General features: G+C 45.7%; 1 protein-coding gene across 2 annotated transcripts; it reads right to left on the bottom strand.

Moving 5' to 3' along the window:
* Positions 1-2,039: 2,039 nt before the first annotated feature.
* LOC142000911 (arylacetamide deacetylase-like 4) lies at positions 2,040-14,919 on the bottom strand. 2 transcript variants are annotated; one of them, XM_074975595.1, is made up of 5 exons: positions 14,612-14,919; positions 5,468-5,684; positions 4,849-4,912; positions 3,389-3,581; positions 2,926-3,048 (listed from the first exon to the last, which is right to left on the bottom strand). In XM_074975595.1, the coding sequence occupies exons 1-5, from the start codon at positions 14,786-14,788 to the stop codon at positions 3,004-3,006; spliced, it is 696 nt and encodes a 231-aa protein (XP_074831696.1). In that variant the 5' UTR covers positions 14,789-14,919; the 3' UTR covers positions 2,926-3,003. The 2 variants fall into 2 exon arrangements, with proteins under 2 accessions (XP_074831695.1, XP_074831696.1); XM_074975594.1 differs by having other exon boundaries at positions 2,040-3,581; positions 14,612-14,912.
* Between the last annotated feature and the right edge of the window lie 313 nt (positions 14,920-15,232).

Genomic DNA, 15,232 nt, shown 5'->3' with positions numbered 1-15,232 from the left:
GTGGATCCTACTGCTAACAAAAAGAGGCTCCTGCCACATTGACAACAATGGAATTTTGATTCTGATTTCCATGGGAGCAGCACTAGATCTACACACTCCCCACAAGATCATTTGAAAAGGTAGTCCAACGGTGCTTACAAAGTGAGAGCAACATAATTAGTGGAGCTGAAATTTGGACAGGACTAGCTTTAAGGAATGCTGATAGAATTTAATAGGGATCTAGCCAATAGGATTACTACAGAAATGAAGCAGGGCTCTGTACAAATTACGCTGGAACCCTAAAGTGAAATTTAGCCTTTCAACAGAGTTCTTTCAACCATCTTGTCAAATTTGAGTAGCAGAAATGTAATTAACTAAATACTACAGGGTGGTTCCCAAAAAGATTGTAATTTCTGATAAGTCTATAGAATATTTCCATACGGAGGAATTCTTTGCCTCAAAGAAGTAAAAGACAAAACAGTGCTAGTAAATCACCAAGTACATTTCACTGTAAAGCAAGATTGTAGTTCCCTAACAGAAGATGGAGATTAAACAGATGCAACACTGGATTTTATTCAACACTGATGGAATATTGTTAAATGGAAGAGCAGAAGTGTCTCTGCTGTCCCTTTACTTCATTTCAACACGACTGTTTTACTCTCTTTACAAGTGAAGCACACTGGACAAAATTAAAAGATGGACTCCTAAGATGTGTGGCTAATTGTTGTTGAATGCAACATAAGTAATATTCTGGACTGAGATGAAAAATATTCCATGGTCCATAATCACCCCTTAAATTTGCAGAACACAAAAGACCAAGTACTTTAAAAGGATTTCACTAAGATGTAAGTTGGATGCGCTCCAAAATCACTGCAGTGGACAGGCTTTATTTCATAAAGTTGTGATAGAGGTGATGTGTGCCTTTATTTAGATAAACATGTGAATACACAGACAAATTCACACACACACCTGGCATATCTCTCCATGAAAAGATTAGTGGTCAGGCCTTAATTGAATCAAATGAGACTGTCAGGGCTGACTCCCACTCTGACACTCTAGCCGCGTCTACACGTGCACGCTACTTTGAAGTAGCGGCGCCAACGTCGAAATAGCGCCCGTCACGGCTACACGTGTTGGGCACTATTTCGAAGTTAACTTCGACGTTAGACGGCGAGACATCGAAGTCGCTAACCCCATGAGGGGATGGGAATAGCGCCCTACTTCGACGTTCAACATCGAAGTAGGGAACGTGTAGACGATCCACGTCCCGCAACATCGAAATAGCGGAGTCCTCCATGGCGGCCATCAGCTGAGGGGTTGAGAGACGCTCTCTCTCCAGCCCCTGTGGGGCTCTATGGTCACCGTGTGCAGCAGCCCTTAGCCCAGGGCTTCTGGCTGCTGCTGCTGCAGCTGGGGATCCATGCTGCATGCACAGGGTCTGCAACTAGTTGTCGGCTCTGTGTATCTTGTGCTGCTTAGTGCAAGTGTGTCTGGGAGGGGCCCTTTAAGGGAGCGGCTTGCTGTTGAGTCTGCCCTGTGACCCTGTCTGCAGCTGTTCCTGGCACCCTTATTTCGATGTGTGCTACTTTGGCGTGTAGACGTTCCCTCGCAGCGCCTATTTCGATGTGGTGCTGCCCAACGTCGACGTTCAACGTCGACGTTGCCAGCCCTGGAGGACGTGTAGACGCTATTCATCGAAATAGCTTATTTCGATGTAGCGTGCACGTGTAGACGTAGCCTCTGAGTGCAGAAGGTGGGGGCCCACAAAAGACTTTAAAAATACTTTGCCTCTATAGGTGCTGCTCAAAAAAGTTCCCCAAAGTCACTGATTCCCTGAGCCTGGGCGGTAGCTGCCACCACCAAGGGGAGGGAAAAAAAACCATGAAGACACACTTGGGATGTCTCTCTGTGAGGTAACCCCAAGCTCTTAACCCTCCCTTCAGAAAGAGCTTGGAAACAAAGAAAAGAAGTTAAGCTGCAACCTGACAGCTGACCTTTCAGTCTAGTCATGAATCTAGTCACAAACACTTCTCTAGGACACAGGGACCAAAACATTGTCTTAAAAAGTAATTTATTAGCAAACCGGAAAAATAAAGTATATTTGGTTGCTAGGTTTTACAAAGCAACTGAAAAAAAAGCATCAAGGTTAGAGCACAGAGAATTACTTCCCTGGGATTCTGTTTAGAAGTTACTGAGTGCAGGGCAAATATATCAACCAGCCTATAAAGTCCCACACCAAACCCAACATAAAAATAACCTGATTGTGTCTAATTAAACATTTCCTTTCTATTTACATATCTATACACGCAGCTTAGAATGTGCCCTGGATATTTAGTGGATTCATTAGGCCTGGTTAGCATTAAGCATATTGGTCTCTCACTACTCCAGCCACAGAACAAAGACACTCAGCCTGAAAGGGTTTCAGTTCAAAAATCATCCCTCTCTCTCTCCCCATTGGCTCACCTAGCTGTGTGCCAAAAGAGAACCCCCTCACTCTGGGCTCAACCCTTTACAGGCATTCATTTATGACCAGGTCTAACCAGAAAATCACTTAAAATAGCATTTTTTAATCTTTACTGATATTTCTAAGAAGCTAGCTGACAGCATGATACAAAGACATCATTAAAAATAGGTAAGTGTGCAATCAACATTCCAACTAGTAACAGTGGATTTCACACAAGTCTGTTAACTTCATCACCAATGGAAACCATGTCAAGGCAGCCCATCATGTGACATAAATTACTGGTCCTGTAGATCTCTTCCAAGACTTTGGGCCATATATGAAGACCAAAGGAAATATAAGACTCAGGACTTGAGATGATTGTTCTCATAAGCTTCTTAGAAAGTTAACAATATTGTCCAGTCCCTTTTTTCCAGCTGGAAATGACAACATGCCATAATCAAACAGGCTTATGATTCCATGGAATCCGTTCACAATGTGGTACCAGGTCACTGGAACACCATTGTCTGCCAATCTCTTCTTGTATAACAGACCATCATCCCTAAGCACGTCATACTCACAGGTCAAGATGAACGACTCCGGGAGCTGGCGAACAACAGCGTCTTCGGCTAAAAGCGGGGAAAAGGCTGGCTCACAAAACTGTTTAACTGCCTCATAAACTTCATCTGAGCATTCCATGGGCACCTTGGGTTTGTACCCTCGGACCTTGAATTCCTTAGCGATATTGTCTGCATTTAGCCACTTTCTAAATTTCAATTTTACGTCTACAGGCATATGGGACCCCTCCAGGACATCTTCCAAAAATGATACATCCCCCTTCAGGTACTGCAGAACATAGAAAGCAGTGCGTTCCCTGAACAAGATGGGGACTCCGCAGTTTTGCTGATAGGATGGCAAGTTGAAGTCTATTGCCTGGAGGCAGGGATAGACCAAGACTTGAGCACGCACCTTTGGGAGGTCTGGTCGACTCACTAGTGTTTGGCAAACAGCAGCAGCAAGGTTGCCTCCAGCACTGTCTCCACTAACAATAATACAGGCAGGATCCACTCCATAGTCTTCTGCTGTCTTCAGAAAGTGTGTGGTAGCCGTGAGGCAGTCCTCATATTGTGCTGGGTACGTGTGCTCAGGTGCTAGGCGATACCTAATATATCAGGGAGAGTGAGCATGAAAGTGGGGAAAATTCATTGTTACTTGTTGGAAGTTTATTTGCTACCAACTCCTCCACTTTCAGACCTCCTGTTATTATGCAGCCAGGATATCAATATTACCTCATACACATGTACCCGCCCTCCAAACAATCAGTACTAAATTTGCAGATCACAGGTAAATTGTAACCAGCAGAACCAAACACTGAGCAGTATCCTCTGGTTAAGGTTTTAGAATGAAAATAAGCAAGCTGCATTTGAGCTCTGCCACAGACTGTCTGAGGGACCTTGACTTAGTCATTTAATATCTTTTTGAAACCCCTATTTCCTGTTCATACAATGTGGATTAATAATACTTGTTTTGTCCATGTTATCTATTTAAATTGTGAGATCTTTGGTCTCATGACAACCTCTTAACTATGTGTTTATAGAGGTCAGGATCATGCAAATCCTGTCTGGTTAATCTCTATATTGACAACAGCTAGCACTTATAAGTGTTGCTGTTATAAACTGTATTTTTGGTGGTGGTGCTGTGGAAACACAAACATTTCTTGTTTTTATTTTCTTAATCAGGAAAAATTCTCATGATGAACGAAAATGCTCAAGATGAATTTAGATGAAGCTGTGACTTGGTGTCTGACAGCTCCGTTAGTTATGGGTGCAAGATGGGGTTTGTTTGTTTTTTTAATTAAAATGATCTGTTAATCCCCCGCCTCCTCCGCAGACAGCAAACTGTGCTCATGCACAAAATTGTTAGGCCAGGTCTACACTCGGAGGGAAAATCGATTTTAGACACGCAAATCCAGCTATGACAATGGTGTAGCTGGAGTCGATGTATCTAAAATTGATTTTTGCCACTGTCCACACTGCAGAAGATCGATAGGAAGAACTCTCCCGTCGACTTCCCTTACTCCTAATGGGGAGGCAGGAGTACTGAGGTCAGTGGAGGCACCCTCCAAGTTCAATTTAGCGTGTCCCCATTAGGTGCACTAAATCAAACTTTGGAAGATCAGCCTTGGTAGGGTTGATCTTCCCTGCAGCAAAGGCATACCGTTAGTCAGGGTCTATTCCGTCTAGCTCTCCACAATCACAGTGAAAAGCCGCAAAATCGTACAAGTCAACCTGAGCATCTTGTTGAGACACCTGGATTCTTGAAACACGGCCCTCTGAGAAGGAAGTCACCCTAGAAGCAGCACAGCTCTAAAGCAGTTATCAAAATAAAGAGCGACTAGCTCCAGGATGGACTGGATGGAGCTCACTTACTCAACAGACACAACCACGGATTCACTTTCTCTGGCAATGTAGCGGCAAACAGCTTCATAGGTATCTGCAAAACAAGTGTTTTCATTTGTGCCTTCCTAGAGCTGAAAGGAGTGCCAGTTCTACACCATTACCTTGTGCTGCATTTAAGAACAATTACACTTCTCACCTTTCCCCCATCTAATTCTCACTCTTCTTTGCCCTTGCAATACCACCCCTTCGTGGCCTATGCTCATCACAGTATCTGATCGCTTTCCCAGTGGCCCAGAAGTCTGAACAGCCAACACCTGCCAGACTATGTGGTGTAATTGTCAGTAAAGACTACAATTCCCTCTATTGTTTCCATCCATGGGCAAAATATATTTTCTTCTGTGCACCAAGGCATGTGCACACGTGTACCACCAATAGAAACACATAATGGCAGCTTTGGGTGCTCTGCTAATCAGCGAAGTGACACCTGAATCTCTCCTGGGCAGTGCCCAAACACTCATCCTACAGGGAACACTGGTGAAGACTCATGTGCTCTCAGCTCTCAGGCCCAGACTAACTTCCCTTTGATGTTTGTAAAAATCAGGGACTTTTTAGCTTTAATTCTGTTTGTTTTTTTTGTTAAATAACTTACCAATGCTACCAAATACCCAGCCACCTCCATGAAAGTAGACGACCCCTCTCCTTCTGCCAGCAGAAGGTGCTCGAGGCTGGTAAACCCGCACTGGCACCTTCTCAAACTGCAGGTCTTTGATGAAGAGCTTGGGGTCCTCTCCTAATTTCTTTCCTCGTCGCATGTAGCGGACAAAGCCAACTTGACTGCACAGGCCCAGCTTCTCCAAAATCTTTCCCTGTTTAGAGCAAAGGAGGCTGGGGATTAGCAAAAAGAAACTCCATTCTCCCTAGCCTGCAAGAAAGTGTATGAGAGAGGTTAGCTGGTTAAGTGTGGTGACATTATCTGACTAAAATATGATCCTATAGTTCAGGGTTGGTAACCCCCGGCACGTGTGCTGATTTTCATTGGCACTCCAGGTGGGATGACGCAGTGGCCTGGCTGCAGGGAGCACATGTGTTCTGAGCTGCTGCCTGTGCTTGAGGGGCAGAGGACGCGTGAGTACCTGTGGCTGGCGGGTGGTGCCAGCTGCCCAGGGTGTGGAGCACACTGGCGGCTCGGCGCAGGCTCTCTGGCAGCTCCCAGTGTAGCAGCCCCATCTCCGTCAAAGGGCCTGGCACTCTGGGGAGATTTCTGTGGGTGCAGCCCCAGCCCTGCTGCCTGCGCTCTGGGCAGAGTGCCTCTGACTTGCTCAGTGCAGCTCAGGCGGCCTCCCCAGCTACCACTCCTGCTGCCCAGCTCCTGCCCGGCTCCTTGGGGGGACCCAGCCCTCCGCAGCCGCTGCAGCCAAGGAAGAGTGTCCCAGTCCCCTCCCCATCCTGGCTCTCCTCCCCACAGCTGAACCACTGCTGCACTCCCCAGCTACCTGCCCCACCATGGCAGTGAAAGTCCTCGGCTCGTTTCTAGCAAACTCTCCTCCCTCCCTTTGGTCCAGGGGAGCCCCTACCTCCTCCGGGGACAACGACTGAGCCCCTCTGCCACCCACCTCTTCCATTTCCCCTTATCTGCCCTGGGGACAGGGACAGAGCCGCTCTGTCCGCTCATGCCTTTCATCTGCCCCACTATCCCTGGAAACAGGAATTGAGCCCCTTTGCTAGCCCCTTGCCATCTGCCCTGGGGCAGGGATTTTTTAGTCCATCTGCCCCTGCGTCTGCCTACTGTCTGGGATGGGGTCCGAGCCCTCTTGCTGTTCTGCCCTGTCTTGCTACCTTGCCAACTGCTGCCACCTTCCTTCAGGCAGGCAGTTAATTCCAGGGAGGCGTTTGGAGGTCTGGCTGCCCACTTCCACTCCCCCTCAGTTCGCTTTTCCCCGGCACAGGCCAGCCCCACTTCTGCATGCCAGAGCGCTCCCTCCTGCCACCAGCCACAGCTAAACGGCAAAGCTCTGTCTTTATTTATTAACCAAGCTGTTGTAAGTAGAACAATTAGACTCTTTAAAAAGGATCGCTGGCACTCACACCATACACAAAGGTCAAAAGATCAAATGTCAGGACTCTGCCTTAGGAAATGTTGCTGACCCTGATACAGTTCATTGTTGCAACCACTCTTTGATGTTTGCAAGAAACCTTGTGCAATATGTGGCATGTTGGATGTCTAAAGTGTTAACATCACTTTAAAAATCTGACACAGCTGATTGGCCATATTGATTCTGCACTCACATTTTCAGTGATGTCTCATCAGGCATCAGTCTAGCTTTTTCCTCCCCGTAATTCAGTTTTTAGTTGACAATAGTGATAAAGTGATGATATAAAGTAATGTGACAGACTTTACCTCTATGTTCACCACTTTCACAAGGCTGTGATAAATTATGTACATGTTTTGCCTTGTGGGGTATTATTTCAAAACTCATAATCTGCTGAACATTATTGCCCAGCTAAAATATGTGAATAAACAATGTATGTAAAGTTACACATTTCTACTCTCTAATATACTTCAAGTTTAGCAGAGCAGGCACAAACCAGTTCTTCAGAGACAAAAAAATGAACCAATGGAAGGCGTCTCCAAAGTCAAGTGGACCATCATCTAGTTAAGTGGCCATTCTTTGGCAGGCACGTATGCAAGAACTTTACATATTGACAACGGAACAACTGGGGGTTACTGTGTAAACGGATTCTGTGTGAACAGATGTTGTGTAAGTTATTTATTTGCATCATGCCCAGAGATTTTCTAGTCACCTCAAAGACCAAAGCATTCATAAGCTAGAACTGAAATTGGGAAGTAGAAGCCAATTGGGATGGATGACATGGAGGTAGTTTCTGCACTCTTCATGGCCAACCACCTGATCCAAAGGCCAGGACAGTCAATAAAAGTCTTCCATTGGACTTTACACTGAGCTGCAAGTTTGTTTGCTTTTGTAAATTTTGTTTTAATAACTTCACTTCCTGTGGGCTTCACAAGCAAGTCTTTAAGAGGGACTTATATGAAGTAAAAGGGTTGGCTAGATGTATAAGTTTGGAATAGGCATTACTGGCATTAGAGATATGGAAAAAAGGCTGGAGACAAGTTTGTGAAAAGAAGATAAAGGGGATGTTCAGTTCTGGATGCCACACTAAAGGAAGGTGGTGGATAAATAGGAAAGAGTCCAGAAAAAATCAATAAAAATTATGGAAAGTTTAGAAAACGTGATCTATGCAGGAAAGTTTTAAACACTGGGTATATTTAGTCTTGAGAAAAGAAGACTGGCAGAGGGTACCTGATAGAACCTGGTAACAGTCTTCAGGTATGTTAAGGGCTGTTATAAAGAGGTTGATGATCAATGGTTCTCCAAATCTGCTTAAGGTAGATCAGGAAGTAATGGACTTAATCTGCAGCAAATGAGATTGTTTAATTCTCTGACTAAACTCAGAAATAAAGATAATTTTGCCTGCTGCAAAACAAAAAAAGCCAAGATCTGGAGCCAATAAAATATTTTGTTGCATCATGGTTGTTTTAAATCCTGTTTTTAAAAAGCAAATTTAGCCAAATTTTCACGCAAAAGTCATTTTGTAATGAAAATATTGTGCCATTTAATTTTGGAAATGTTGAAATGAAGTATTTTGACTTTTCCTATTTTATTTGGCTAAAAATATTCTGCAACTCTGACGAAGCGGATTTTTGCCCACGAAAGCTTATGCTCCAAAATATCTGTTAGTCTATAAGATACCACAGGACTTCTTGTTGTTTCTGCAAATTTGTCACTAATTCATGGATGTGAATCAAAACATCATTATTCAAAAAATAACATTCAACTAAAAAATTTTGACTTGCTCTAACCAGGGGTAGATTGAAGGGGTAAAGTTAAAAATTAAAGATGATCAGGCAGATGTACTGATGGAAAGAAGTGAAAACAAGGTGCGGGGGAGGAATCTCATGTTTGCTACATAAAGAGATGAGGAATTAGGAGAGTCCTAATGCACTGCCTACAAAAAAATCAAGGAGCATAAGATGTAAAGAAAAACAGATGAATGAGAATGTGAGCTCAGTACTCTGGGTGGCTGTCTAATCTAGATCCAATGGGATTTTGTACCACAGATAACGTCAGCAGCGGGGGCTCACATCAGTGCAGTTGTCCTTGAGCCTGGCAAGGTGACATTTTCTAGGAGCAAGAAGCTAGTGACACCAGAACTGGCAAATGTACAATCTGTTGTTGACTCAAAATCATAACATGTGGCAGGGTCAGCCTCACTCCTCAGCCCCAGCCCCTTGTTCTGCTCACAGTCCAGCAGGTAGCTCAGGCCCCACATGTTCTAGTTGCAGTTTGCCCCTATGTCCTGGGGCTCATAGGGTTCCCCCTTGTCGCCTGGTAGGAGAGGAGTCCGGACACTCCTTGTGGGAACTCTCCACCCTCTCTGCTGTCTCTGGCAATGCTGGTCTGGTTTTTCCGTTCTCTAACTCTGTCTCACTGTCACCTTCCCTGTTCTTATATTGTCCGGGGTTCTCTGCTTGGTATTCCTCTCCGATTCCCTTATTTTGAACCTTTGACCTCCACACCCATGCCTGTTTTTCTCTTTAGTTGTCCCCCATAATTATTTGGGGCCCATGTTATTTTAATGGATCCCCCCTCTTGAGGGGGACCCCAATAGGACCTTCTCTGTTCTCACCTCCCTCCACCTTCCTCTTCCACTCTCCTACCCATCTCCCCGCAGGTGAGGCATTTTAAACCATCCTGTGGCAGCCTCAGATGAGCTCAGCTGGCCCTAACTGATTTATAGCAGCCTCTCCTTGGCTGCTTCCCTAGGTCAGCTGTTCCACACTGCCCTTGAGGTATCCTTTTGTTTATTTAGCCAGGCCATTCTTCCCCTTCTCAGCTAGCCCTCTGGCCTGAGTCTGTCACATGTTACTTGGAATTTTTATTTCAGTCATAACCCATGAAACACATTTCTTCCAAAAAAGGTCATGTGGCATATATTATTTTTCCCCTCCATGCCCCTCTCAGAGCCTATCATAGATGTTGAGCATATCACAGCAACCACTTACTGTCCCATACTTCATTTTTTGTTTCTATGAAAACTGACTCAGTTGGTAACACCTGAGTGTTCTCACATGGAGGCCCACCAACAGGGTGGTGGGAGACACAGGGGTGTGAATGCACTGGGCCCATTTGAATTGCCGCTGGAGCACCGCTCCACACAGCTCTGACAGTGCGGGGGGAGGCGCACCACAATCTAGGTGGTGCTAAGGGCTGATTATCCTCAGCCTCACCTCTTCTGGAGGCACAGAGTGCCCCTCCATTCCCCCACCCCCCCACACATACATAGGGGCTGTCGGCCTCATTGGTCAATTCAGTCAGAAGGTTGTTAGCTCAACAGAATTTGGGCTCATCCCCAGTGTTAATACTGCCATGTGTTAAAGGAAATAGGAATTAATAAGCAGCCAGTTTTAAAACAAATATAATAAGTACGTCTCCACACAGCACCCATTCCTGTGAAGGAAAGCTGAAGAACTGGGCTTGTTTAGTTTGGAAAAGAGAAGATTGATGGGGGACATGATAGCAGTTCTCAGGTATCTAAAAGGGAGTCATAAGGAGGAGGGAGAGAGCTTGTTTCTAAAAAGGTGTCATAAGGAGGAACAAGGAACAATGGGCTTAAACTGCAGCAAGGGAGATTTAGGTTGGACATTAGGAAAAAATTCCTATCTGTCAGGGTGGTCAAACACTGGAATAAATTGCCTAGGGAGGTTGTGGAGTCTCCATCTCTGGAGATATTTAAGTACTGGTTAGATAAATGTCTATCAGGGATGGTCTAGACAGTTCTTGGTCCTGCCATGAGAGCAGGGGGCTGGACTCAATGACCTCTCAAGGTCCCTTCCCGTCCATGTGATATTGTGAAGGCCAAAAGTATAACCAGTCTCAAAAAGTGTTGGATAAATTCATAGAGGAGAGGTCCATCAATGTATGTCAGCCAAGAAGATCTGGAACTCAATCCCATACACTGGGTGCAGGCCTGAAAGGGGGCAACTGCCCCAAGGCCAGACAATTCAAAAGGGACCTGGGCTTCTGGCCACTGCAACTGCTACTGCGGCAGTGGATGGAACCCAAGATGCTTTAAACCATCGCTGGAGCTGCACACACTCTGGGTGGCTCTGAGGGCTGCCTGAGGTGGGGGAGTGACACAGTGCCCCCATCTCCACCCCTTCTACCCAGGGCCCTGCCCCTTCCAGAAACATGGAGCTGTTCCCCCCTCCCTTACCCCGCTCCCATACACCTTGCCCAGCGGCCCAGTAAGTCTGTCAGTTTCTGGGAAACCCTAAATCTCCAACTGCCGGAAGGTGCGGCTGGACAACAGGGGATGGATCACTCAAAATCGCCTGATTTGCTCACTCCCTCTGAAGCATCTGGCATTGGCCACTGTTGAAAGACAAGATACATGGCTCAATGCACAATTGAACTGACCCAGTATGGCCATTCTTATGTTCCCATGCAAGGCACTGCACCACTCAAAAACCCTTGCTTCAGACTCCATTTCTACTTCACGTCTCAGGCATCTGAACACCGGAGCTTGGGTGGTGGGAAAGGTCAACTCAGAGCTGACTAGACATTTCATGAAAAAAGAGTCTGGGGTAGCCCTGGTGCCCCAAACTCATTGTTCCCTCTCTGAACAGGTTGTAGGGTCTGAGCTAACGCTCTTGGAAGTCAAGGGGAGCCCTTCTACTGACGTCACTGGGCTTTGAATCCATATACTATTGCTCATGTTTATTCTCAGCAAAAAATGGCTGACGCATTTGCTTTGACCATCATTTCATTACCATGGAATGAAGCTAGGAGAGGTGGTATCTTTTGCTGGACCAGCTTCTGCTGGTGAAAAAGACAAGCTGGTGAGCTTCCACAGTGCTTTTAAAGAAAAGAATCCTAGTATGTTTGATTATATATAAGCAAAGAATGAATTGATTTATATGGTTGTACTGTCTAAGTAGTAAAGCAATATAAATAAAACAACTGCAAACCATATTTTTGCCTTGGGTTTTTAAATTACTCCCTTTTCAAAATGTTCTAAACCCCATTACTTACATTGCAATATATAAACCTGACACATTACACAGCAGCCAGCGTGTGGTGAGTAAAAGAGAAGAAGAACTGGATGATCTCGTTTGGGAAGCTGACAAATCCAGAACCTAAGTTGTTAAAAATTCAAAGTGACTCATTACATTCTTGTCATGAATTGTCAGCGTGCACTGTGTTACAGAATTCCATGCAGTCTGGGTTATTGTAGCTCTGGATATTTCCAGCTGAGGTTTGGTTTTGCTTTTATTTTAAAATAATCTGATGAGTTTAAATATCTGGATTTGAATATATAGGCAGAGTGATGGAGCCATTTCCTATTTTAAGTGCTCCTAGTGCTTCCATCACCATGGTTGTGTGGATCAGGAGTGTCTCTGCTCACCAAGAGCTGCTGCCAGCAGAGTTCCCCAGAAGTCACACATTGGAGAGGTTATTGCTGGGGAGCAGGGGGCACAGAGAGATGCCTCATGTTCCTGGGAGCTGTGCATTACTGAGTTCTTTCCACCCCTCTCCTCAGCCTTTTCCTGCCCTTGTTCCAATCAGCTGATGAGCCTGCAAAGTGCTCCAGAACTGTCCCTTCAGAAGCAAGCGGGGAGAACAAGTTGTGTGTGAGTGACGCTGCCTGCCAGCAGGGCCAAAAATACACTTCAGAACAGAAACTAGGCAGTGGGTCCCATCCCATCTCCTGTATCTGCTCACACATTAGATTTCTGCCTGAGCCCCACCATCTGGATCCCAAGCCAAACATTGAGCCCCCAACCCAGGACCTCAGCCCCATCGCATAGGGCCCTCTATAGCATAGAGGCCAGGGCAATTGCCCTATTTGCTACTGCCTTAACACCAGCCCTCCCTGTAGGGCAAGTGTTTCTGGTAGGCAGGACTCTTCCAGGCACTGTTGAGTATGCATGGCTGTTACCGCACCTAGTTCTGGGGTGCCTTTCACCCCCTCCACACAACCAGCTGGCTAACAGAAGGGGCAGAGCCATGGCTCTGGTACCCACTTGTCCCCTTTGCTGAGCCATGAAGGATAGTAGGGCTGGGAGGTATCCTGTATTCCCCACAGTGCTGAGGCAGCATTTCTGCCTGGCCCTTTGGCGGGCTACAGACGTCGAGCAGAACAAGGCAAGTTTCCTCATCCAGTGTTGCCAAACATGATTTTATCATGACTCTCATAACACATTTTTTTTGCCCAAAGCCCCTTCTCCTGGCAATCTGTGATTTCATGAGAATCTGGGGCTTTCGTCAAAAACATAATTTCTAGCCATCATGGTTGCAAAGAGAATTGTAAATATGACCCAGCCAGAGCCTAAAGGCTCTGGGACTGTGGAGGAGAGGAATAAAAGCAGCCCAACATGTACCACCTTTTTAAAAAAAAAAAATTCATGCTTTGTAGGTTTCGTGTAACAGGCTGGCAGACCCATCTGCAGGCCCAGAGGCCTTAGCGAGTAGTCTACAAACTGTAGAGAACAGAAGTAGAAATTCCCATGCTTGCTATGCACAGCTGAGCGCAGCCTTGAATCTACCAGCATAAACAAGCCGTCCTTGGCTGGTCTTACCAGAACTGGCCCATAGCTACTTGTGTAAGCCAAGCACTGAGGCAATTAGCCTTAGCACCTGCATTTGAACATGGGAACCCAGGGAAACCAGCAACCAGGGCAATCCTAGCTTCAACTCCTCTGAGAACATTACAAGTGGCATTCAGCCAGTGCATTCACACCCAGTAAATAGCCAAGGGATAAAACCACTGTAAGGTCCTACCCCTAGCAGAGTTTTGACTGGGGCATCCTAAACATTATCCCCCAGGTGGAACAACATCCATCACAGCCCTGATATGAGGCACTTCAGGACCAGAACTCCCCCATGGCAGAAAGGAATGTAAGCATGCCAAATAACTTCTTGTCCAGACATATACATTCCTGTGTACTTTGCTTGCTAATTTGTACCCTGTGAACAATTGGCAATAATTTGGAGTAGATAATCTTAATAAAGTACTATTATTCCTAATCAGCTCTGCGTTGAAGCAAATCTCATAAATCCTATCTGGCCTTGGCCTTGTAAGTTGACAGTACGGCCTGACCCATGGGTTTTGAATCATTTGGGTTTTGCTAATACTGCTAGGTATCCCTTATGAGACAAGAACATGTACAGGCTGAATCTCTCTCATCTGGCATCCTTGAGACCTGACCTGTGCCAAATCAGAGAATTCGTGGGACCATGGGAGGTCAATATTATCTAGAACATTACCAATGCTTCCACTGTTTACTGGTCTCTTAGAAGACACTGAGGGGTAAATTGCAGCTAAATAACAGCACAGAACACAGAGAGCCAGGACTGGTGGCTGTAAACAACTTTATGGGACTGCAGGAAACTTGGCCACGCCCATGATAAGTGATCATCCGACTAACTAAAATCATGCCAGGTTACAGATGTTGCCAGATGAGAGAGTTCCAGATTAGAGAGGTTCAACCTGTAGCACACATACTACAAAGGTAAAGTGTCTTACCGAGACTTAGAGAAACTGCTTCCTAAGTACAGCCAGAAAGCATAAAACTAGCATCTAGCCTTCAGAAGTAAATGCAGCCGGCATGGTTACCATGTCCAGTATTTGCATTATGCTTAGAGTGACATTTACTGGCTCCTCTAAGCACCCCACCTGTCAGACTCCGTCACCTCAGACAAGGTATACTCACCAGAACTGCTGTACCAATCAAAACACTGTGGATGATTCGGAGCTTTACAGGCTGCTCAACTCCAGGAGGGATTTCTGAGTTGGAGAGATCAAAATAAATTGTCCCCACAACCAGCAGGATGAAAGCAGCAGCGAAAACAGCCAGTACTAACACCAGCAGTGCATAAGTAAACTCCATTTCAAGGCCCTTCTAGCCAGAGATCTGACTTTCACTTGACTCCTTTGCTCTTTTTTGATTCCTTACTTCCTGTTTCTGGAGCACTCTGCACGCAATCAAGCTGCACTAGGACAAACGCTTTCCTTCCTCAATTGCACGTGCTGGAACTGCCTCTCTGGTTAGTTTGCAAAAATGCTGCGGAGTCATCAAGTTCAGAACAATAAATCAGTGAAATTCACAGCTCTACCTACGCAGTGTTAGAACACTCCGAAACACCGTGCAAGCTGCCAGCTGCTAATGCGCTGGAACTGCACTTAAACTTGCATTGACTGTGGGAAAGAGAAAGGTGTAGGCCAGGGCAAATTGCCTCTATAGATCAGTCTCATATCTCCATGGTGATAGAGGAGACTGTGATATTTATCTCAGACTGGATAAAGAGCTGGTCGTTCCAGTTTGTGATATGCA

Source organism: Carettochelys insculpta, chromosome 23 (genome assembly GCF_033958435.1).
Source record: "Carettochelys insculpta isolate YL-2023 chromosome 23, ASM3395843v1, whole genome shotgun sequence".
Classification (NCBI taxonomy): Eukaryota; Metazoa; Chordata; order Testudines; family Carettochelyidae; genus Carettochelys; species Carettochelys insculpta.
Note: the sequence above shows the minus strand (reverse complement) of the source record. Positions and strands in the feature narration are given on the sequence as shown.

What these genes read in the sequence shown, in the direction of transcription:
- LOC142000911 (XM_074975594.1), bottom strand. Translation starts at nt 14,788, where the DNA reads ATGGAGTTTACTTATGCACTGCTGGTGTTAGTACTGGCTGTTTTCGCT. An exon ending in TGATTGGTACAGCAGTTCTG is followed by an intron (nt 5,685 to 14,611) that starts GTGAGTATACCT and finishes TGCTCTAAACAG; the next exon opens with GGAAAGATTTTGGAGAAGCT. An exon ending in CTGGGTATTTGGTAGCATTG is followed by an intron (nt 4,913 to 5,467) that starts GTAAGTTATTTA and finishes CTTGTTTTGCAG; the next exon opens with ATACCTATGAAGCTGTTTGC.